Source organism: Physeter macrocephalus, chromosome 6, assembly GCF_002837175.3.
Source record: "Physeter macrocephalus isolate SW-GA chromosome 6, ASM283717v5, whole genome shotgun sequence".
Classification (NCBI taxonomy): Eukaryota; Metazoa; Chordata; class Mammalia; order Artiodactyla; family Physeteridae; genus Physeter; species Physeter macrocephalus.
In genome coordinates this window covers 40,096,565-40,121,995 of record NC_041219.1, presented here as the reverse complement: position 1 = coordinate 40,121,995, position 25,431 = coordinate 40,096,565, and the positions used below count along the sequence as shown (strand labels likewise).

The 25,431-nt window shown below is 46.7% G+C and overlaps 1 protein-coding gene across 21 annotated transcripts in view; it reads left to right on the top strand.

Annotated features, from left to right (window-relative positions):
* The window catches only part of SYN3 (synapsin III), a 462,808-nt gene that overhangs the window by 361,942 nt on the left and 75,435 nt on the right, over positions 1-25,431 (top strand). For all 21 annotated transcript variants that reach the window (XM_028490567.2, XM_028490580.2, XM_028490577.2 and 18 more), the window contains one exon: positions 21,628-21,690. In XM_028490567.2, the coding sequence (XP_028346368.1) occupies positions 21,628-21,690 (63 nt within the window). The remainder of the gene's footprint in view (positions 1-21,627; positions 21,691-25,431) is intronic.

The following is a 25,431-nucleotide window of genomic DNA, read 5'->3' as shown; positions in this document are numbered from 1 at the left end:
CCTTCCTGCAGGTGTCTGGCCAACAGGCCAGCCAAAGTTCTCACACCCCTCTGTAAGGAGTAGTAACCACACTTTATCCACAGTATGGCACAGGTATCGACTATCAGGGGGCTACTAGACTGGTCCCTGGAGGTGCTGGATGGTAGGAATTATGGGATGTTGGCCCAGGGAGAGGCCAGGGCAGCTGAGGTGTCAGGAAGGCACCCCAGCAAATGATTACCAATGAGAATGAAGTTATTTAAATATTTTAACAACTCGTATAGCCAGGCAGGTGTGTATCCACTGAATGTCAACTCAGCCCTCATCATAATGCTGCCTGTCCTGTGTACAGCAAGGCAGACCCAGATGCCAGCAACAGAATGGAAAGCGAATCCCCCCTCCCAGCCCCTGGGGACCTCACGGCATCCACCCCTCCCTCACAAGCTTGCCTCACTACAGGGCCCCCCACCCCAGGCCTCCCTGGGCATTGGCAAAGAGCAGGCACCATTCCAAACCCTGACTTCATGCTGACCATCAAATCCCCAAGCCAGGGAGGGAGCAATGATGTCATTGTCCCTGTGTTTCAGAAAAGCAATAATCAGACTCAGAAGAGGATCAACTTTCAAGGCAGAAGGCCAAACAGTTTATCTTGGCAAAGGCCTCCGAGGATTGCCTCATAGAAAGAAAGGGCTGGCATGCTCATGACCATCATTTGTTATGAGTTGGGAATCTGCAGTGTCCTTGGACTCAGGAAAACCTCGGGGACCCTGTTGAGATGGAGGATGTCGAATCCGAAACAAATGAGTGTTAGTGTCATCTATTCCCGTCTGAACCCCCTCTCTTGGGGAAGGAGGGGGCACCTCAAATCTCAAGGAGGAGCCCCTTTCCAACAGAGTTGTGCCACTCCACCCTGGACCCAAGTCTCCTCTTATTATTATAAAGATGTCACCAGTTTCCTCAATTTGAATAAGTTCCATGAAGGCAGGGACTTTGTTCATTACTGCGTCTAGGTATCTGGTACAGACTTGAGAAATGAATAAATATTGGCTGAATGAATGGCTAGGCGGAAAGAGCATGGATTGGGAAGTAGTCTCCCGGATTCCAGGGATCCGGGGGCGTCTCCAGGGCTGCCAGCTGGGCCTGGGCGGGCAGGTTGGGGTGGTGAGGGGACTGCCATTGGTTGGTGCAGGTGTGTATTATATACATTTAAAACCTTCAACTGCCTTCTCCCCATGGTTCACAATCTCACCTTCATGCTACTGCGAAAGTCTTTAATCTTACTCATAATGGCTGTCTGGTCAACCTCTGGAGGTAAATTCTGTTGAAAAGGCCCCACTCTGGGAACGTGTGTTCAGGAGGAACAAGTCTCCCGCACCACCACTTCTCCTGGACTCTGACCTGAGCTTGAGCACATCGGTAACCTCGAGCATGACACCTCCCCTCTATGGGCCTCCGTTTCCCCTCCTACAAAAAAGGCAAGATAAACTAGAAGTATCCAGTGTTCTTAACTTTTAGGGGGAAGTGTCTCAGCTTCCTTTTAGAAACAGAAGAAGCCCATGGAACCTCCCCTAAAAAAATGCAGTTCCTTGCACGCACAGGGAAACACTTTTGCATCCGGTGTCTGGGGGTCCACAGGCCCCTTGCAGCCCGGTGAGGGAGCCCGGGGTCAGAGCCTTTTAGACTTGCCGATCTGTAAGTTCCCTGCAGCTCTGACTTTCTGGAACGTTAACCAAAGTGTGACTGTGAGAAAACACATTCCAGCTGCGCTCCTCTGAGCCGCTTCCTCCACAACTGCCCCTCAGGAAAGAAGGAGCTTGGACCTCACTAATGGCCCCACATACAGCCCCTAGTTTTCTCCAGACCCAGACCTCAAGTCAATAAAGGTAGCCCTCCCGGAAATGAGGTGGGAAGCAAAAGGAAATCCAGGCCACTCAGCCCAAAAGGAATTTCCTCTTCTCTGCTTCTCCTTCCAATTTGGTCTTTCAGGAGTTTGACAAAGGTGTAGGGGTGGGGGTGGGAAAAATGTGAAAAGATTTTTTTCATTGAGGCGCGGAGAAGGAGATGGAGATGGGCCACAAAATAGAGAGGTCAGGCACAGGATGCCGGGCAGGGGACCCTGATGAGTGTGGGCGGGGCCTCTGTGCCCTCTCCAGGACACATTGGACTTTTCCAGCCTGCTGGTTTTTGAAAGCTATTTACGAAGCTGGACTAATCCAGCTCAGCTGTGAGACTATAAGTAAACAGGAGAGTGGAGAGTCAGAAACGCCATCCCTCCCACCCTCCATCGCCTGTACTTAGAGAGCTCACTCTATCCTGTCTGTAGGGGACGCAGTGAGATGTCAAGGTGAGGCAGGTGAAGCTGAATCTGAGTCCAGGACTCATTCCTGTCTGTCATCACTCTCAACCCTAACAAGTCTCACCTGGGCGTCAGATGACCACACAGAGCTGAGTCAGGATGCCTGTTCCCCTACTTCTGAGCTGGGTAATCTTGCGTGTGCTTCTTAATCTCTCTGAGCCTCAGTTTTCTCCATCTGCAAAATGGCCATAATAAGGCCTAACTTGAAGATGTACTGCTGGGCAGAATAATGAGGAAATGGAAGTAAAAGTGTTGCAGGCACTGCTCAACACACTTGGTCCCCAAGAGGTGCTGCAGGCAAGCCCCTCTTAGCCACCCCATAGCCCCTCTGTCCTTCTCTCTGGAGTAGAGATAACATATACAAATTAGGAAAGAGGGACCCACAACAAGGCGGGTGATTTGGAAAAGGCCGCACTCCCTTCAAGCTAAAAGCAGGCCCCACCCCAGATGCGTGGTTCGGCAAATGACGTATGGACTGGACTGAGTCCCCATTCTCGCCCCCTCAGCCGGGCACCCTTGTACAGACCACCACCCATGCAGCTGTGTGCAAACAGCCACCACAAAATCCAGACTGTCCTGCCTACCTTCGGGCTGAGATTTTTTTCTCTTAGAGCTCCAGTCTTTTAGCAAAGTCTCCGATCCCCTTTTAAAATGCCTAACAAGAGTTAAAATTGGAGAAAGTCATTTTCACCTTAGTGTGAATGAGTTTCTGGTTCATTCCTGCCCTAAGAAAGAGGCAGAAAAAGACTAAAGTAATGAGAACCCAGCCTTACCTGGCCCTCAGGACAGTCCTATGCTGCCTCTCCTTCCTAAAGTAGCAGGTCCCACCCGTTAACACAGGTGGCTCAGCAAAGGGAGCCGTCCCTGCTGCTCTCCTGCTGTTCCCACGGGCTCTAGGCTTAGAACCCCGTCATCACTGCTGCACTGTCTTGACCAGAGAAAGTCACAAGGCCATCCCAGATTCAAGGGGTGGGGAATGGACTTCATCTCTTGTTGGAAGGACCTGTAAAATCACATGGTAAAGGACATGGAGGCAGGGAAGCCATCAATACAGTCAATCTACCAGGAATTGGGACTGTGTCTAATGCTGCTGGAGCCTATGTTTTCCAAAACAAAATTTAGGACTAAAGGATTGATAATATGACACAGTGTTTTCAAACAGGGCTGTGTTAGAAACTCTGGGATGCATGGTCATATCTATACCTCCACATCACCCTAACACAGCCCAGCCCAGTGACCTCCCCTGAACACATGCTCAGTGATTATCTGGCCAGTTCGAAACCTGATATTTCAGAACAGGGATGGAACTCCTGTGTACATTTTGGGATCAAAGTTTGGCATTTATTAGCAGGCCTTGAATTTTATAGAACTTCAGACCTAGAAGCCATTTAAAGTAATACCTTTCACTTTATAAGTGAATAAATTAAAGTTGAGAGGTAAAGTGACTCAGCCAAGATAATATGGTTAGGGAGACCTGTGTTTCTCAAACTGTAAGAGACACGCAAATCCCCGAGCATCTTGTTAAAATGCAGAATCTGAGCGGTAGGTCTGGGGTGGGGCTTGAGATTTAGCATTTCTAACAAGATCCCAGGTGACACTGATGCTGCTGATCCTAGAACCACACTCTGAATATCACAGCTCTAGACCTAGCAGATTCTAGAGAGGAGATGGTAGGTAGATACCTGCGTTTAGATCGTCTCTCTATTTTTGCAGTCTTTCACCAAGACCTATTTTATCAGTGAGTAAACTGAAGTTCAGAAAGGAGGCATTGGCATTGGACCAACTTCCCGAAATTTTACAGAAGGGGCCCGCTTTCCTCATCACTAGGCAGCTCGTACAGAGGTGAGCTCAAGGAGCTATGGGGCACTCTGAATTCCCGGTTCCTCAAGGTAGGGGTGTCCCTTCCTGCTGGGACCACAGGCTGTGGGTCATCTTTTCACTTGCTGGGGACTCGTGGTGCTGGCCCGGGGGTCTCTAAGTCCCGAGGGCTGCGATCGTCCTGTCTGGTTAGTGATTTAGGAGCTTGGCAGCCTCTGTTGTTCTAGTATGTGGCTTCTGAACATTCTGTCCAACTGCCTTTTGGCACGCCACACATTTTCAAAATGAAAGGGGGAAAAGAATGAACATTGCCCTTGCTCATTTGCCGAATTTAAAAGCATCTAGAAGCTTTTTTTAGAAGGGGGAAAAAAACACCATCCATCTGAAATGGAGGAAGCACCTCATCAAGGGGCCAAGAGAGAAATGGAGACATAAGTTTCGAGGGCTGACATATTAATGGACAAACCTTGAACCCGGTTTGTTTTTTCCCATCCCCTTTGGGCTTAGAAACCACTGCCTTGTTGGAAGCTCTTGTGCTGAGAGGAAATTGCTTTTTCCTAAAGGGAGATCTGAACCTTGGGTATCACTGTCCTGCAATTTCACATCAGTTCAGTCCCACCCACAGACATCTATTGAGGGGCTGCTATGTGTCAGGTGCTGTGCTGGATTTATTCATTCATGAAGCAAAGATTTAGTGATTGGGGAAATCCCTGCTATACATTCATCCATTCACTCAACAGTTGACTATTACCAGGCATCAGGCCAGCTCAGGGGATAAGGAGGGAGGGAGATAGCCATGGTTTGGCTATACCTAGTCTAGCCAGAGACACAGTGGGTAAGTAATCCTTATTGACATATTGCGCTAAGTAATCGCTTGTTGTGACAAAGAACCACAAGAGAGTGTGATGCCGGGAAGACAAAGATAAAAGAGGTCTTGCTCAGATCCATCCTTCCTTTCTGCTCCCTGGTCCTTGTGTTAGGTCGGGTCTTCCCTGGAGGCACAGCCTAGGGACAGTGTAGAGGGGAAGGCAGGTTTACCAGTTACAGGCCTTGGGCTGGGCCCTCCACCTGCCCCCAACCCTCCTCCTCAAACACTCACACATAGCCCTACTGTCTTCCAGATGCCAGCTAGAAGCATTCTTTCCCAGATGCAAACCTAATGGTGTCATTCCCCTACTAAGAATTCTTTCCTGGCCTTCCCATCATTTGCAGGATCAAGTCCAAACCTCTCAGAAGAGTTTACAAGGGTTTTTACAATTTGGCTCCAATTCACTTTTCAACCCGTGTCCCCTCCTTCCCCATCATTCGTCCTTCTCTCTCACCAGAAGGAACATCCTGGGGCTCCCCAGGACCACTCAGAGTGAGGGGGGGGTCCTCTCTAAAAAATTATGTTATTACGGAAATGTTCAAACATACATAGAAGCAGAGAGAGTAAAATGATCAACCTCCATTACCCACCACCCAGCTTCAATACATGTGCAATCTTGTCCCCTTCATGCCCACCCCACATTGGATTATTTTAAAGCAAATCTAAGACAGTATGTCTTTTTATCTGAAAATACTTCAGTATGTATTTCTGAAAGATGAGGACAGTGGTTCCTTTTTTTTGAGACTCCAGGTTTGTTTTTTTAAATTCCAAAACAGGATAACCAAATTTGTGGTACAGTTTTAATTTGTACATTTAACAAACCATAGTTTTTTACACACACACACACACACAAACACACACAGGACAATGACCATGTGTATATCCTTACTTTGGAGGGAGCATTAAAGAGCCCACATTTGAGGTCCTTGAATGTGAAACCCTGACAGCCCTGCTCTCCCAGGATCACCCTCTACTGACCTTCTACCCCTGTGGTTGGCTCTGATGTTTCCTGAGTCCTCCAGGAAATTTCACTCCTTTGTGCCCTTTCCCTTGTGGATACTTGCACATGGAAGGCCCTTTCCTCTGCTTGGCAAACTCCTGCTTGACTGCCAAAGCCCAATGCAAATGCCACCTTGTCCATGATGCCTCTTCCAACAAACGCCCCCTCTCCCACAGGTGACACTGACTCTTTTTTGCTTCCACAGCATTTTCTTCTTAATTCTCTTGAATGTTTACATTGTTGAGTTGAAATCATTCATTTATAGATCTGCCATCCCCAGTAGCCTGTGAGTCCCTTAAGGGTGGCCTGGGTCTTCTCTTCATCTCTGGGGCTGGTGGGAAAGGTAGTCTGGTTCCAGAGCCTGTACTCTGGCCTTGGCCAACCTGGGCAGGATATTTAATTCAATCTCAGTTTTCTCATTTGTAAATTAGGCATAATGGTAGCACTACGACATAAGGATTCAATGAGATGTGTCTATTCAGCCGCTGTGGAGTCCACCACGGGTAGACACTGCATAACTGCTGGGCTCTATCATCTCTCAGTGTGATTCCTTCCTTAAAGGGGCCCCTACAACCAGAGACCTGTCTCGCCCTCTGGCACAAGGCCCCAGGGTCTGTTCGGGTCCTGGTAGTTGTCCCCTCTGTGAGAGATGATGGACATTTCCCCGCTCATCCTGGGCTGCAGCCCCTGCAGTGGAGAGCTAGGGGCCAGCTCGCTGCAGTGCTGCCTCAGGGGCCTGCTCACCCCTCACCCTCTGCCTCCCCCAAGCCAGAGAGCAGCCTGGGGACCCTGCACCCTTCCCACGGGGTCCCCTCCACAGATACTCCTCCCTCCCCCTCCCAGCTGCGTGCAAAGAGTGCTCCCCTCTTCCCTTGACTGCTCAGAACTCTTGTCACCCAGCATTCCCCAGAAGCCTCCCTTCTGGAAAGTCTTATCTTGCAGGTCAGTCATGACCCAGGTGTCAGGTGTGTCTCATGGCTTTGCTTCCAGCTGCCTCCATTCCCCACCTTCTCCCACAACTTAGGGAGACTCCAAGCCCCGTTGGCTCCCCCTGCTTTGTCATTGAGATGCTGTCCCAGGCCAGTCTGGGCACCCACCCCTTCTCCCCCACCCCGACTCCCGAGTACTAGGGGTGCTCCGGCCTGGCCCAGCTGTGCAGCGTAGAAAGGAGGGTAAGAATGAGCCCAGACTGGCCCTCCTCTTCCCATTCTCCACTGCCTGCAGGCAAGTGGGGAAAAGACTGTCTGAGATCTTCTGTGAACACTGAGGTGACGTTAGCTGGCTTTAAAACTGAGCAACAGCCAGCCTTTGAGACCAGCATTCTTCCTTTATTACAGCGTACTCTCCCCTGTAGCATGGACCCCAAACGAGAGCAGCGTTTCCACTGGTGGTTGTTCTCACTTCCCCTAGAAGGAAGGAGGGCTGGGATGGAACCGAGCCTCCGCCAGTGACTCTCACTGTGACTGTGTGTGTGTGGACCCCATCCATCCATCTCGTAGGGCTGTTGCATGGCTCCAAGGAGAAATGCTCATCAGCACTTAGCATCAGCTCTTGACCAAGGGTAGGGTGTCTTTTAAGCTTCCAACCTTTCTTCCTCACTGAACAATTGTTTTTCGCCATTTGTCTGGAGCCTGCAGAATAAAGGCTCCTTGGAGTCACGGGCCGCTTCCATGGGGCAGGCACAGCATGTGTTCCATAAAAGAAATTTGTTTAAGTGGAGAAGACAGGGGCTGGGGCAGAAATAATTCTGATTCAGAAGGGGACCCTCACCCCGGGGTTGAAGGCTTGGTTTCACAGCTTCGTTCTGTAGCCTCAGGCAAGTGCCTTCTCTCTGCACCTCGGTTTCCTTATCTATAAAGGATGGTAGCTGGAGACGGGACCTGCACAGGGTCTCTGCCTCTCAGACTCGGTTTCCCCCCTGTAGGCAGTGAAGGGGCTCTGCTGTGCTGATTGGTCTGGGGGTCTCTTCCCACATGTGACCCCCTTGGATGGGACAGGGCTCATCTCTCTGTCAGGTCAGGCAGGAGACCCTGATATAGGGTAATGAAGAAGAATGAGGGTCTTGGTGGCTGGGATATAACCCTTGAGGGTCATCATATCCCTTCCCTGTGTCCAAGCAGTGCTGCCTGACCCCAGCCCAGGAAAGAGCTGGAATGACCCTCATCCATCTTTCTTTTTGGGCTCAGAGTCCTCACCTCATGATCTCCTTCCCTGTTGCCAACACACATTCCTCTGCTGCAGATTTATGGCCACGTGGGTAACCCATTAAACCCCTACCAGCCTCTAACATGGAAGCCCAGATTCCTCCCTGCAGGTGCCCTCTTGGAAAGTCAGGAGCAGTGAGGGAGGAAAGCAAAGCAGTAGTTGCAAGAATAACGTTGTGTTAACATGACTAATACCAATAACCAGCATGAGTCTAGCACTTCCTGTGTACCCAGCTAAGTGCTTCATGTATATTAAGTCATTTAAACCCTGAGACAATCTGTGTGGAACATACTACTTTTAGCCCTGTTTATAAATGCAGAAATTGAGGCACAGAGAAGTGAAGTAACTTCCCCAAGGACACACAGCTCAGCAGTGGTAGAGCCCAGTGCTCAGCCCAGGCCACCTGTACCTTTAAGTGCTCACTATTCTCTGCAGCCTCTTCCATAGATAGAAGGAATGAGAAGGAGGGGCTAAAGAAAGGGCAGTGCTCTAGTGGGACCCGAATAAGGACAGAGACACCAAGAGAAAACCAGTCACCTAGAATGGCGATACAGGAGAGGGGGCACCTCTAAAAGCAGCTCAGTCAGTACATAACAATGATGATGGTGGTGGTAATAATAACAGCACCCAAGATTTATACAGCTCTTACCACTGCGTTTCTCCATTCGCTCAATAAGTTCAGTCAACGAATACAGAACGCTTGCTATGTACTCGGCAAACAATGAACAAAATAAATACTAGCCTTGCCCTCATGGAGCTCAAATGAATAAATGTGAAAATCAACATATATGAGCAATCACAATTTCAGCTTTTTTTCTTTTTTTTTTTTTTTTTTCTTTTTTTTTTGTGGTATGCGGGCCTCCCTCTGCTGCGGCCTCTCCCGTTGCGGAGCACAGGCTCCGGACGCACAGGCTCAGCGGCCATGGCTCACGGGCCCAGCCGCTCCGCGGCATGTGGGATCTTCCCAGACCGGGGCGCGAACCCGATTCCCCTGCATCGGCAGGCGGACGCGCAACCACTGCGCCACCAGGGAAGCCCACAATTTCAGCTTTTTTGGTAGGGTTGTAAAATCCACACCTCAAAGCTTCCTCTCTGAATGGCTTCAAAGTTAGCCATGACGGTTTGGAAAATTAAAGTGGTTTACAGGCAAGAAGGGGCAGTGGTCTTGTAAGGGGCAGGGAGCACCAGATATAATTTTCTCTCTCTTACTCTGCTCATGGGTCCCCAATACCAGTATTTCTTGATACTTCCTTCTTTGACCCCTAGACGTTTTCCCCCTCTTAGCCCTTGTCTTTATCAACTTGTTCACGGGATGACAAATTGAGTAACGATCTGGCTCAGGCCCTCTGTTTGTAAGGGCTGAAGAAACAGTGGGGAATGAGGCAGACAAGGTTTGGCACACACAGGATGCAAGTCCCTGCAAGCCAGTGTCACTTTGCCAGTAAAAAATCCTCCTCCTTCCCAAGTATTATAAATTCATAAGATGCCCAACTGGATATTATATTTATTTCAGATCCATGGTGTTGCCAAAGTATTATCCTTGTTCATTGAAATTTGCTAAGACATTCATTTGCCTTCATGGTTTGCAGTCACTGGAGATACACATCTAGCCCATTCCAAGATGTACTTAAAAGTCAGGCACTATTCATACAATGGGATATTATTAGGCAATAAAAAAAGAATGAAGTACTGATACAGGCTACAACACGGAGGAACTTTGAAAGCATAGGCTAAATGAAAGAAGCCAGTCACAAAAGATCACATATTGTATGACTCCATTCAGATGAAATTTCCAGAATGCGCAAATCGATAGAGACAGAAAGTAGACCATTGGTTGCCAAGGGTTGGGAGGAGGGACAAATGGGGGGTGACTGGTAATGGGTATGTGGTTTCTTTTGAGCGATGAAAATGTTCAGAAACTAGATAGTGATAGTGGTTGCACATTCTGTGAATATGCTACAATCAATCACTGAATTGTACACTTTAAAATGGGTGAATTTTATGGTATATGAATTTTATCTCAATTAAACTGTTTTTTTAAAAAAAAAAAAACAACAAGTCAGGCACCATCACTGCAAGTGTGGTAGGTCAGATCTCACAGTATTAAATAAAATGTTATGCAAGGTTTACAGGATAAAAAAAAACAGACAGCGTGAAGTCATCAGAGTTTGAGTACATTTCTGCACAGGAAAATAAGTACAGAGTCATTCTGTAGATAAGGAATATCAGGTCAATCCATTATATCAATTTAATGATAATTTTAAAAATAATTTCAAAGCAGATTTTTATAATACATAGTACAAAAAGAAAAACTTTTGAAAAGAAAAAAAAATCCATAACTACGTCAGGTGGTAATTTGGGGGTTTTAGATTGATTTTATTTTATTTTATTTTTAACATCTTTATTGGAGTATAATTGCTTTACAATGGTGTGTTAGTTTCTGCTTTACAACAAAATGAATCAGTTATACATATATGTATGTTCCCATATCTCTTCCCTCTTGCGTCAATGAATGTTAGTTCAAATTATCCCCAGAGAATTTCTGGCCAAGAATCCAGCTATATGTAGCATGTATTTTACATACAAACTCAAATCTTCACAATAACCTTAATTGCTGGTATGCCTATTACCACTTACAAAAGAACCACCCGAGAACTGAGTTGTCCAAAGGTGCTCCAATAGGAAGTGATACAGCAGTATTTAAACTCCTCTGTCGCTCTTCCTCCTCCTTCTGTGGCATTCCACGAATAGCCCTTCCCTGAACCAGAGGAAATGATATGTCCCTCTGCTTGTAGCCCCCAGTAAGCAAGTTCTATGCAACGTCAACAAAGGTAGCTTTAACCAAAATATTACATTTATCTTTAATCTTAAGACATTACACTGTGAACGTAAACTGAAGCAAAGAAATGCAGATACTGAAGGAGCACAATTATTATTTAGTTATTTTCTGAAGTAATTAATTTCCCATGTTAGGGATCATCTGATTGTAAAGGGGGCTTTTCCACACCTAGAGATGGAGCTGGAACAAGATTGTGAATAAAAGTAAATTATGATGGAAAACCTAGGGGACTTAAAATCACATGGCTGCGTATATGCATGAGTTCAGGGTGGTCTTCAGCACCTTGGATCATTCAGACCCTTCCCAGAGCCACAGTTTTGCTGGGATGTTGTCCGAGCTGCGAGCAGCACCCAGGAGAATCCTCATGGGAGGAGAGCTGGCAGCCCAAGCCTGTTCGATGCCATCAACGTCACAGGGGTGAGAACAAGAAAAGTGCATTTTCAGACAAATATTGCCATCCTATCGGTGTGTTTATTTTTGACTATTCCATTTCTCAGGGAAACAGGAAATGTAAGAGAAAGGAATGTTTGTATTTTGGTAGGGCAGGTTTAGTTTAATTTTTCTAAATATGCTACCAGTGTTTTTCCAAGAGACACTAAAATAGGAGGAGGTGATGCAGAGAGTTCAGAGGTGGTGTTCTAAGGGCAGAGAGCATTAAGCTGGGCGGGGAGGCCACAGACCTCATTCAACAAACATTTCCTGGGCCCCTCCTATATGCCAGACCTGGGTCTAGGGCAGATACAAAATGGGAGAAGGCAGGCGGGACCTCCACCTCAGACACCTGGGTGGGTGGTGGGACCGTTGACTGAGGTCGGGATATAGGAAGAGGAGAGAGCCTTTCTGATGGGACGTTCATGACGTTGCTTGGAAATGGTGGGTTGGAGGTGCCTCTGGGACCATCTGGGGCTGGGTTCGGGAGGCAGGTCTGTAACTCAGGAGAGGCCTGAGGGTTCAGTGATGAGCAACCGCAGACACAGACCCACAGCTTCTCACGGAGCTTACAGGCTAGTGAGGGAGTCAGACTTTTGTCCAGCAATCATACAGATAAATTAAAAATGGCAAAGTGCTAAGAAAGAAACAGAGGTGAGCGGGCCATGACCTAGGCAGGAAAGTGAGTGCCAGCTTCTCAGGGAAGTGACATTGGAGCTGTGATCTGATGCATGGAAAGGAGGAGCGGGGAGAGCGGTCCAGGCAATGAGAACAGCATGTTCAAAGGCCCTGTGGCTGGAAGGAACAAAGCTAGTATCAGGGTCAGAAAGAAAGCCAGTAAGGCTGGGATAGAGAGGCTGATGGGGGAGCATGGGTAAGATGGGGTTGGGGGAAAAGGCTGGAGCCAGATCACAGAGCCCTGTAAGCTGTGATCAGGAGTTTTGTCGTGACATGTTTCAGTCACCTAGGTGGTATTTTATAGATGTCACAATATTAAAGGATTGGAAAGGATTGTCAAAGGTCATCTTGTCCATTCTCTTCCCTCCAGACAGAAATTTCTTGGTGTGCAGTGCTTAAACTCCAAGGAGATTCTGTCAGATATTACATATCAAGGTTAAGGTTTTTCAAGCAGCTGTCGGGATGTTTCTGTTCTCTCTTTTAAATGACTCTTTTAAAATGCCTGCAACAAGCCCTGTTTCTGGGCTGCTCCATTTCTGTCAAAGCTTCATCGTGTTCCCTGCTGACAATATGGCATCAGCCCCCTTCTCTCCCATTCCTGTGTCCCAGGAACGACTGAGTTCTGTCCATCAGCCTTTGCTATCCCCCTACCCACACTGGTCGCTGTGCCCCTGATATCACAGATATGAAGGGAATGGGAACTAGTATGGACTGCTGTCCTACTATGTGCCAGGCCTTGGACATCCCTGAACTTGATTTAAGCCTCTTCACTGGCAGTGGCCATTTAGTGACAGACATCTATTATAATGTCAGTTCATCAAGTGATCTTACTTGGGATGTGAGGAAACTGGGTCACAGAGCGGCCAGTGAGCTGCCCAAGGGCTCATAAGCATAGGTGTCGGAGCTAGACCTGAAATCTGGGGACTTTCTGGCTCCACAGCTTATGCTGCTCACCATGTCCCAAGATGCTTGGTTGTTACAGTAGCCAGTCATGTCCTAATGAGTCTGCTGGCCTCCACCTACCCTCTCCAACTAAGTCAATGAGTAGCCACAGTTCTAGGCACATGGAAGCCCTCGATGATGTATGATAACATGATTTTCCAGAAGCAGCAACAGGACAATGGGCTCTGGCCAAATCCTATTTCTCCCCCTTTCTTGCTCAGTGATCCTAGGCAAGAGACTTCACCTCTCTCAGCCTTCACTTCCTTGTATATAAAATGGGGCTAAAAATAGGAGCTACCTCATAGAAGTGTCAAGAGATTTAAATGAGGCGATATATGTAAAGTGCTTAGCACCATGCGTGGTATACTGTAAGTGCTCCAAAAATGGGAACTGTTGTTAACACAGCCTCCAGAAGAGTCTTCCTGAACCTGCTTTGTCTGTGTCTACCCTCTGCACCCAAACCCTCAATGGCTGCCCGGTGCCCACAGAATACATCCTAAATTCCTTCCTCTGGTGTAAGGGCCCCCCAAGCTTGCCACTGCCCATATTTTCACCCTAATTCCCACTGCTTCCCTAACAAGCCTCTACGCAAACCAACTTTATTAACAGGTTTTCCCCAAATTCTGTCTGACTCTGCCTGTATGTGTGTGACATCTCTCCCTGTCATGGAAGGCTTTGTGTAACACCCATCCAACAAATACACTGCATACACAGTCTACTGTATGCCAGGCCTTGGATGGAGCCTGGAGATACAGTGGTAAACAAAACATGCAAAGCACCTTGTTTTGTCAGAGCACCTACAGGGGAGTTGAGAGATGGACACAAAAGAAATAAACGTGCAATTACAAATAGTGGCTATCTCTATGAAGGGAGAGTTCACGGTGTGATAAAGAAGACTACAGGAAGCACCTACTTGAGACCAGTGGCCAGGGAAGCACTCTCTCGGGATAGAGCATTTCAACTGAGACCCCAAGTATGAAAAGGGGTGGCCTAGAAGAGTGCTAGGTAGAATCTTTCGGAGAAAAGGGGCAGCATGTGCACAGACCCTGTGGCTGGAGGGAATGTGGCCCATTCGGTAAAGAACTGAAAGGCCCATGGGTTGGAACATAGCTTGTAGACAGAAGCTGGGGTGGGGGGGAGGGAGAAACACAGGATGAAGCAGAGGAGGTAGGCGAGAACTAGATCAGGCAGAGCTTCAAGGCATGGAATGGAGGCCCAGCTCCTCCTTGAAATCTCCCCAGTTGTTTTTGGTCCTTGATTTCCTCCTCCAGACTCTTCCAGGTCTTGCTTTCTCCATCACTTAGCCAGGACCAGACACTACGTATTTAAATCTCCAGAGAGTCATGAATGTAGAGGGAAGTGCCTCCTTCACTGGGAAACTGCACCGGGCCACTCAGGTCCCAGCTCTCCACTTCCCGGGCTCATACTGCCCCGACTCCAACCCCCCAAGAGAACGCCCAGCATGAGCACTGGGCCACCCCCACTTATTTTGGTTTCTTGGGAGACTTTTTGAATAGGGCCCTTATCAGGGTGGGGATCTCTGGTTTCAAAAATTGATCTGCCCCTTCTAACAGGATGTCAGGTCTCTCACGCCATTGGGCAGTGCTGAACTCTGGAGCACCCGGGGGCATGTGAGCGGGGACAGGGAGCCTGTGAGAGACTGGTGCAGGCCTCGCCATCCCCAGGGGAACTAAATAAAGCTATTGTTGGGAAGGGAAGAGAGAAAATAGCCGACAAGATGTTTTTTGTTCTCTGTGACCTGTCTGTGTTCGGGAAGGGGCTGGCATGTTGCAGATGAGTGGAAATGAGAGTGGCCTTTGAAACCCATTTGAACAGCTTGGGGAAGGAAAGGGGAAAAGTGGGGGAGAAGACCTCGGTGGCAGTGGAGAAGTTCTGCCATTTCTTAACTGCCTGACCTTGACAGATGTCTTGCCTCTGATTCCTTATCTATCACATGGGGAAAGGGAAGAATGCTCACATATATAAAGTGCCTAGAACCATCCCTGGCCCTTATGAGACACTCAGTAAGTGTAGTTGTCATTAGCCTGGGAGAGCATATGGTGGGTAGACTCACCCAGTGTGCAGTACCATGGACATTTCTTGAGCTCTAACAAATGACTTCAGAGACCTATCAGAATGTCTCCAAATTCTGCTGATTCTACCCTTGAAAAGCTTTTGGCCTGGCCACTAGATATTAAGATGTTAGTTTACAAGCTCATGTGTACAAAATATTTAGTGGTCTTCCTTGTAGTAGCAGAGAGAGAGAAAGAAAATGACACAAATGTCCATTATAGGAAAATGGCCAAAGAATTGCAGCCCATGTACCCTGTGGAATATTGTGAAGTTATTAAAACTATTGGGTCAGGAGTGTAGCTACTGACATGGGGAAGGGGGTCCACATGGTGTGATGTGAAGTGAAAAGAGCCATTTCTAAAAAACAAATCAACCTCAACCATTTATGTGCATACACGTTTGCAAAGATGGAGCATTACAAGTGTTGGGCAGAAATGACCAAGAAGGTGAGATCAGTGACCTGGGCTGGAAAGTGGGGGAGGGATATAAGGGAAAAAAAGAAAAAGAAAAAAAGATTGTGGCAAAATAGGAGAAAACTTAATGGTGTAATGTTAAGTGAATGAACTTCAAATTCTATCTCTAATATTATTGCAGAATATCCCTTTTTAAAATGGACATTTAAATAAGAATTATAAAGTAAAGTGGGCCAAAGCAAACACTGATTTGACTAGATGATGAAGTCGTAGACAAAACTAGCCTTGAATTTCTAAAGTCATTTGAAGAAAATATTTCTGTTTTTCAAAAGTGTCACTTGAAAAAAAGAAAAACTTTTGGGAGTGCCCCCACTCTCTCCACCATCCCCACCCCAGTCCAAGCCCAACCAGTGGCACTTTGTGTTGGTTGTAACTAATTCCAAATTGGTCTCTGGCCCTTCAGCCTCTCCTGATGCAATTTAACCTTCCCTCAGCTTACAGGTCACGCTTGTGTCCCAGAACTGAGCTATTTCCCCAGCCCATTCAAGCAACCTAAATTCTTCCCTTCAGCTTTGAAGGCCCCCAGTAATCTGGCCTCACATTGCCTCTACCTCAACCCAACACCAGCCCAGAGCCTTGCCAGTTGGTTCTAAAAACAATGCTCTTCTCAACCAAAGCAAAACATGGCAAAGGAAACTCTCCCCTGGTATCAGGAAAATTCATTGCCTTAAACATACTCTCAAAATGCTTTCTTTGAAATATCTTACTGTGAATTCTCAGATTTTTCTAGATTGACTTTCTGTGTCCTGTAAATCCAGATGCAATTTCTACTCCCACTATTTTTGACAATTAATATGTTCCTCCAATTTCATTTAAGAGTGTTGGAGAAGGGCACGCAGTTCAAATATATCATTCCTCTTAGCAGTTATGTCCAAAATAACTTTATTGATGATACACTCATATTAAGTATCATAAAATAAATCCTCCCTTCCTACGAGTCTTTGTTCATTAGAGCTCATGAAGAATCTCTACACCTTTCATGAGAAGACCACAAGACTCTACAGCATTCAGCCCTTGAGGAATGCTGAGCCTTCCCTCCACCCAGCCACAAACTAGTCATCCTTCAGAACCCTTCACTGAGCCTTCCTTTCCTATGGGGACTAGCCCATGACTCCACCTACCCAGACTTACCCACCGTGCTGCTTGTTCTGCACTTTCATTGCAGAGCTCATCTCTCTACGATAGGAAATCTTGTCTCAATCTTCTGTGTGTCCTGCACAGCATGAAATACAGAGCCAGCCACAGAGTTCTCATTCAGTTAGTGCCCACTGAATTGGTTAGATTTAATATTATTTTATTGATTCTTATGATTAGGGAGAAGCATTTACTGTATCCCAGAGATGCATATCCCTAGGAAGTGTGCCTGGGTGGAGAGAGGGCTTGATTAAGAGTCAAAACACATGAGCTTGACAGGTTCTCCAATTGTGTGGCATGAAAACAATCACTTCACTCTTTGGGCTTCAGCATCTAAGAGGACACATGGGTTAGTTGCCTATTGCTGCTCTAACAACTTTAGCAGCTTAAAAGAACACTCTTTATTATTTCACAGTTATGTATATCAGACATCTGGGGTGGCGTGACAAGGTTCTCTGCTTAGGGCCTCATCCAGCTGAAATCAAGGTGCTGGCATGCTGCATTTTCCTCGGGAGCTCAAGGTTCTCTTCCAAGTTCATTCTTGGTATTGGCATAATTCAGTTCTTTGCAGCTGTAGGTCTGAGGCCCCCAGTTCCTTGCTGGCTATCAGCCAGGGGCTGCCTTCAGCTCCTGGAGCAGGAATGGTATGTTGAGTCTTTCTCATGCTTTGAATCTCTCTGCCTTCCTCTTCCAACGCCAGCCTGAGAAAGTTCTCTGCTTTTAAGGTCTCCTTGTAATTTGATTTAGATAATCTCCCTATTTTAAGGTCACCTGTGCATATAATAGAACAATCGTTGTATGACAATCTCATCACATTCACAGGCTCCAGAGATTAGGGTAGCACACCTTGGGGAGCATTCCTAGAAATTCTACCTGCTGCATCATGGTAACATGGGGGATAGGCAAGTAGATTACTAAGGTTCTTACAGATGAAAATTGCCAAGCTTTAATCACCTCTGATGACTCGCTCTGGTGTAGCTCCCTGATTTTCCCTCATTGGACTTCATTTCACTCCCTCCCGGGCTATTAATCAAATACTGCCAAGCTAGAGCCTCTGCTCGCCTTCCTCCATCATCCAGCCTTCCTTTATCTCTCTCCTTGCCCCACAAAGCCAGAATCATCTCCTTCCTCCTCGCAATTCTACTTCACACTTTGATTTTGAACCTCCACTTGGTGCTAAGCAGCTTTACATTCTTTATGTCATTTCTTCTTCCCCCAGTTATCCTGTGAGTTGGTCATTATTGTCCCCATTTTGCAGATTAGAGCACTAAGGTTCAGAGAGGTTAAATATCTAGTCCAAGGTCAAACAGAGAGTAAGTTTAACTCCAGCATTCAATTCTTTCCAGTACCTGTCAGCATGTGGCGAAATGATCAGGCTGGGAGGGATGGAGAGGAAGAGAGAGCACAGCGTTTCCCCTCACCTCAAGCTTCACCTTAAAATGCGATGGAGATGAAGCCCCAGTAGTGATCTGGGCAGTTCTTGGACTGCTGGGGGCGGGGGAGTTGATATCTAGCGTCTGTGGGTGAATGGCTGGGTGTGACGATGCTGCCGGGGAACAACAGCCACTTGGTGAAAATGCGCCCATTCATTCCACTTCATAACCCTTGGGTTGGTAAAATTTAAGTCTTTCAACCTCAAGTGTTGGGATCTCTTTTCCTGTCCGTGAGAGCATAAGTGGGTACAACCACTTAGGAGAGCAATTTGGCAATATCTAGCAAAGCTGAGATGAGCATTGCCCAACCCCAGCAATTCTGCTCTGGTGCATGTGCCCTGGAGAAATTCCCCTACTAGTATTGTTTATAATTGGAAAAAACAGAAATCACCTAAATGTTCATCAGCAGGAAATGAACAAATGGCAAAGTGTTCATAAAGTGGAATACTTTGCAGTAGTTAAACATGAATCTGAGCTATATACATCAACGTACATGAGCCTCACAAACATAATGTACCCCAAAGTTGTAAAAGAATAGATTCTTTTGGCGAGGGGTGGGTGGGGGGCTTCCCTGGTGGCGCAGTGGTTAAGAATCCGCCTGCCAGTGCAGGGCACACAGGTTCGATCCCTGGTCCGGGAAGATCCCACATGCCAAGGAGCAACTAAGCCCGTGTGCCACAACTACTGAGCCTGCGCTCTAGAGCCTGCGAGCCACAACTGCTGAAGCCTGCGCGCCTACAGCCCGTGCTCTGCAACAAGAGAAGCCACCGCAATGAGAAGCCTGCGCACCACAACAAAGAGTAGCCCCCGCTCGCCGCAACTAGAGAAAGCCCACACTCAGCAACGAAGACCCAACGCAGCCAAAACTAAATAAATAAAATACATTTTTTAAAAAGCTTATGTATTTAGATTTTTTTAAAAGTAGAGGGTCAAATTTAAATTATTAAAAAAAAGAATAGGGCTTCCCTGGTGGCGTAGTGGTTGCGCGTCTGCCTGCCGATGCAGGGGAACCGGGTTCGCGCCCCGAAAAAAAAAAAAAAAAAAAAAAAAAAAAAAGAATAGATTCTTTTAATTTTTAGGGGAGTATAGTTGCTTTACGGTGTTGTGTTAGTTTCTACTGTACAGCAAAGTAAGTCAGCTATATGTATACATATATCCCCTCTTTTTTAGATTTCCTTCCCATTTAGGTCACCACAGAGTGCTGAGTAGAGTTCCCTGTGCTATATAGTAGGTTCTCATTAGTTATCTATTTTATACATGGTATCTATAGCGTATATATGTCAATCCCAATCTCCCAAAAAGAATAGGTTCTTTTGATGCCACTTACATAAAGTTTAACATGTGTAATGTATATTGAGTGGGAGTCATATGTAATAGTTAAAATATGAATAAATACAAGGAAATTTGGTAAGAAAGAAGTACATCTGGGGCTTCAACTGTTTGGACAAATGGCTTATTTCTTAAGCTAGATAATGTCCACAATATTGCTCTTTAAGTCTTCTTTCATATGTTAAATATTCCATAATAACTCTTAAACTGGCAATTCCTGGCACGTAATTACTGCCAGGAATTGCTTACCACTTATAACATTAAGTGGAAAGAGCAACGAGTAAAATTGGGTATGCACTATACTCCCAATTTTGTGAGAACAGAACAAATCAAAAGAAAAAATTTAGATTAAAAAAAAATCAAAGAAGACCATCAGATAATACACCAAAACTGCTCAAATTTTGAGGGTGACTTTTATTGTCTTCTTTGTACATAACAACATAGAACTTTATTATATTTTACAAACTTTTTATAATGAGTACATGTTGCTTTTGGAATCAAAAATAAATATTGCCTTTTTTTAAAAAGATGCCTTTGTTAACTCTAGACACCAGGATATGATAAATTTTAGCCTGAAATCAGGGAGGAAATTTTTTATTCAGCATCTACTGCAGGAAGCCCTTGTACTAGGTCTTAGAGGAAACCATTCGCATCAGGCTTGAAGTCTGACAGACCTAAGTTCAAGAGCCAGCGCCATCCCTTCCCAGCAGCTTCCTTGAGTCTCAATTTTCTGCCTGTGAAATGGTAACAAGAATACCTTCCCCGCTCGCCTCATGGGACCTTTGTGGCGGTAAAATGAGATGAGGTCCATCCCGTGGGATTGTGACCCACAGCAGACCCTTGTCCCGCAGCTACAGCCACTCCTAAGTGTCAGACTAGGTGCTGGGCACCAGGAGGAAAGAGCTGGGTTCCTCCTCCCAAAGCGTCCAGAGTGTCGGGGGGCAATCCAGGACAGAGCGACAGGCACCAGAAGAGACAACTGCACAGCCCAGAGAGTGGGACGTGACTACCTCTGGCTATAGGGCTGACTCAAGTCAGGGGAGTGGTATTGTTACTAAGTAACGAGAAGGGATAACCCTTACCCTCAAGCAACTCCAAATATACTTCTAGACACCAGGCAAACCCATCTCAAACAACATATGAACAGAATGAGGAGGAAATGCATAGCCTAGGTTCAAACCTGGTCCCCTCACTTGCTAGCTGAGTAAGCGTGGGCCTGGGGGAGCACCTAACCATTTGAGCCCCTCTCCTCCTCTGTATCATAGGGAGAGGAGGCATGCATGCCTCGTAGGTCTTGCTCAGAGGACTGATTAAGGCACAGATTCCATATCGAGCACCTCCCCTGGGTCAGGCAGTGTTCTAATGGCTGGGGATGCAACAGGGAACCAACCAGGACAGGCTGCTGCCCTGTTGCTCTCTGAAGGAGATGATCCAGGGCAGTTGCTCAGCACAGCACCCACACAGCGCAGCCCATAAATGCTTGTGCTGTAGCATGACCACTATCATTAAGAAAACTCACAGCGTGGCCTGGAGAGAGCTTGGGGGAGGGAATGAGAGTTTCCAGATACATGAAGGTCGTTGTCGGTAATCACGCAAGGCAGAGCCAAGACAGGAATATTTAAGCTGCCGTTCATTGAGTGTTTACAATGTAAAGCCTTCACGTGTAATAACTCATTTAATCCTCACAGCAACCCTGTGGGGTGGATACTCATCATCCCCATTTTACAGATGAGGACCCTGAAGCACAGATCCATGTGGTAGCTTATCTGGGGTTGCACAAGTGGTAAAGCCAGGATTTGAAGCCAGTCAGTTTGCTCTGCTCTGCATTCTCCACAGGTTGGTGGATGCCCTGGGCAGGCTGGTTTTAGGAGCTCGGGGCTTCCTTTGGAAGCTGAAAGCAATGGCATTTAGGGTGTTTAAGCCACAGAGGGATGACCATCTGTCCAAGCGTTCTTTTGGGGATTGCTGGTGATATCAGATGACCATATCTTTCTACAGAACAGGCAGTGACCAATGTCTTGGTGGTGATGCTCTGGGATGCTAATGAGTAATTTCTTCTTGTCTCTTTCAGCTCACAGCCCCACGCTTCCCTGTGGTGGTCAAGCTGGGACACGCCCACGCCGGAATGGGAAAGGTATGAGAAGCAGCTCTTCCGCTTATGTTAATACTCACACGGCTTCCCCAGACTACCTGTTCTCCTCTCCCTGTATCCCCCATCACTCCCACCTGAGCCCAGCCACCCAGATCAAAGTATTAGAGGAGACCAAAATTCACTCCCTCTCCTCCCCAACCCACCTTTCTCTGAGCTCCCACGGAGCATCTCTCCAGCTCAGGCCACACTAGCCAAACCCTTCCTGGCTAATTGTTTCCTGTCATTGTGAATTCAGAGAAATAGATGTAAAGCATTTTGCAGATGGTGATTTCTTCTGTTCCTGTCATCATTTCCACAGCTACATGTAAGCTCATGTCTTAATCATCTCTTTATCACCTGCAGCGTTAGCACCCGGAAGGTGGCAAATGCATGTGGCTCCCAGGAGGAAGCCCCTGGAGTCAGTTTCTACAAAAGTAAATAACATATTTTACATAGTCACAGTTGACGCTGCTACCGAACCAAACTTGGGTCCGCTCACCCACGTGCAGTAAAGCCAATCTACTGACACTGGGTTGTGGTGAAGGAAAGTGCAGCTTTTATTGTAAAGGTGCCAATACAAGGAGGACAGGTGGCTCCTGCTCTAAAACCCCGAACTCCCCCTGAAGGGCTTCAGCAGAGCATTTTTAAAGGCCAGGTGAGGGAGGGGGTCGCAAGGAATGTCATCAGCTCATGCACAATTCTCTAATTGGTTGATGGTGAGGTAACAGAGTGGTTAACATGATCAATCCTTAGGCCCCAGGAGGTCTGGGGACTCATGATCATCAAATAGTTCATTTATTCCATTTGGTGGTGGTTTTAGCGTCTGTAAAACAACTCAAGAAGTGTGCATCAGATACTATTATCTAGGTCCTTCAGAGAGGAGCTACAGCAGAAGATATGGGGGAGGAGTCTGTCCCGGGAAGGCCTTATAGGGTCCTGCTCGGTTACAACATATTATGACAAATTGTACTGGTCAGATTTTTGCAGTTGCAATTGTAGAAACGCAAATCAAATTAGGGGGCAAAAGATAATTCATTGGTTCAAGGATCAGGAAGTCTGGGATAGTTCTTGATAGATTCAGGCAGAGCTGGATCCAGGAGCTCAAATGATATCAGAGCTCTTGGCTCTGTTTATCTCTACTTGGTGTTTCTTCAGATAGTCGAGATAGATGGCTGTGGGTGACCCATTCTGGTCCCTAAGCTCACCGTCCCAGAGGAAGAAAGACCCTGTCTCTTTCCAGCATCTCTATAAATCTCATGGAGGGATACTGATCAGTACTTGGGCTTCTGGAGATTTACTCCTAAATAAGGGGAGTGGGGATGGGGAAGTGTCGGGGGCTACCACAGGCCACCTCTCAAGCTTCTGGCTCAAACAGAACCGTGTGAGAACATGTGGATCTCAGTGCCTGCTGTCCCCATTGGAGGGACCTGAGCCCATGCCCAAGGCCCAACCCGGGCATCCTAGATAAAGGGCAGCAGGGGCCAGTAGAAACCTTGCTTTGTGTAGGCCCAGCCCAGCCATGAATAACCCTGCACCCTGCACCTTCGTTCTTCCCACCCCATTATGCCTTCTGCATCACCTCCTTCCACCTCAACTCCATCCCCTTCAAGCAGCAAAGGATGGAAAGGGTCAGACAGGTCAGGGCGTGACCTCAGCTCTGACCTTTGTGTGAAGTGGAGCAAGTTGCCATCTAACTTCTCTTGGCCTCCTCATCTGACAAATGATGATACTTCTTTTTATTGAAGTCTAGTTGATTTACAATGCTGTGCCAATCTCTGCTGTAGAGCAAAGTGACTCAGTTATACACAAATAGACATTCTTTTTTCCTATTCTTTTCCATTATGGTTTATCACAGGGTACTGAGGATAGTTCCCTGTGCTATACATTAGGACCTTGTTGTTTATCCATTCTAAATGTAATACTTTGCACAAACAATGATACTTCTTATAACCACCTTTAAAATGAATCCTTGTCTATTATATCTCAGTAAAACTGGAAGAAAAAAAATTTTTTTAATCCTCCCGCCATACTGCCTCTCCCAGAAAAGGACACATTGTGAGGGCAGAGATTTTTACCTGTTTGCCCACTACTGCACCTACGGCTCCGAATGGCTCCTGGTGTACCCTAGCCCCTCAGTTTGTTGGTCGAGTGGATAAATGAGTAACTCCGTCTTCAGATGCCACCTTAAGTCGGCTCCCCACTGCCTGTTCTCCCAACCCCTCCTCCATCCCCTATCATCTGGCTATAGCTCCTGCACTCCTGAGGCTGCTCTCTCCATGGTCCTCAGTGACCCTCTGCTGCTAATTCACCTGTCACTTTTCTGTCCATAGCTGAATTTACCTTTCTATATCATTTAAACCTGCTGGCTGTCCTTTCTGCCCTGAAACTCGTGCCCCTCTCCTGGCTCTCTGCCCTCTCTCTGACCCCTCCTTCACAGTCTCCTTCAAGTGCCTTCCTTCCTGCTCCATCTTTAGCCGCATCTGTTCCATCAGCACACGCTATCTGAGCTCTCGTCTGCTCTTTCAGCTTCAGCTCCCATCTACACACCAACAGCCCCTCAGTCACATTTCCTCTGCAGAGCATCAGGCTCTTATACCCAGTTACCTCTACATCTCCACTGCATGCCCCGTGGAAACCTCAGACTCTAAACTTCCCAGAACATGCCCATTTTGTTTTCAGACAGCCCGCCCTCCTTCCTCATCTTTATCCTCCTCCTCTTCCTGGGACCATCTCTACAACAGGAACCATCAGTCCCTCCATTGTCTTGAAACAGAAATCTGGGAGTCATCTCCCCTCCCCTGTGTCCAAATGGTCATCAAGTCTTGTCACTTGCCCTTTTGTTAATGTTTCTCAAACCTGTCCCTTTCTTTCCGCCTACTGTCACCATCTTGGACAGCTTTGGTAAAGTTAGAGGGTTCCCAAGAATTAAATTCCGTTTCTAAAGCTTAAAATAATCCCAGACAGGAAATAAAAAGAAGGAAATACTTAAAGAGACTGACGCAATGTCAGGGCAGGGGATGCCTCTGAGAAACTCAAGCCCCAAAGGAACTCCCAGAACATGGAAAGGAGGCCACATCTCCGAGGATAAGAAGTGTCACCCGCTGAAATAAACTGAGGTTTGCAAAAATGCTGAGATCAAGGGGAAAGGACTTTTCTCCTTCTGTGTGGAATGAGAAAAGTATCAGGAACGGCCTGGACATGCCGACTGAGCAAATGATGTCATATTCATGGCTGAGGGGGAGAAAAACAGCATGGTATCTTCTACAGTACTTCCACCTTCTCTCCAGAAGGAAGATTGTCTTTCTGGAGAGAAGCAAGGAGAACATTTCTAGGCGGAAACTGGTGAAGAGGCTGTCAATTAACTCAGTCTTACTGGAAATCCACCCGGGATCCCATGATTGAAATTCCTGACCCTCCTCAATTATATTTTGTGGATGAAATATATATTATGGATATTCACACATATTATGTGTAGATGTTCACACATATTAATTCGTACCTACTCTGTGCTAAGAATCGGAGGATGAATAGGACCCAGTCCTTGCTCTCAAGAAACTGAGGAGACCACCACATAAGTAAATAAGTATAAGATGTGCTGAGGATCTGATAGAAGGCTGTGCAGGGAGTGTGGAGATTGAAGAAAGCTTAATTCCACCTAAGGGATGGAAAGAAGTTCCCTGTCAGGGTAACTACGTGGTTTGGTGTGCCTGGAGATTTTTTTTTTTTTTTTTTTTTTTTTTGCAG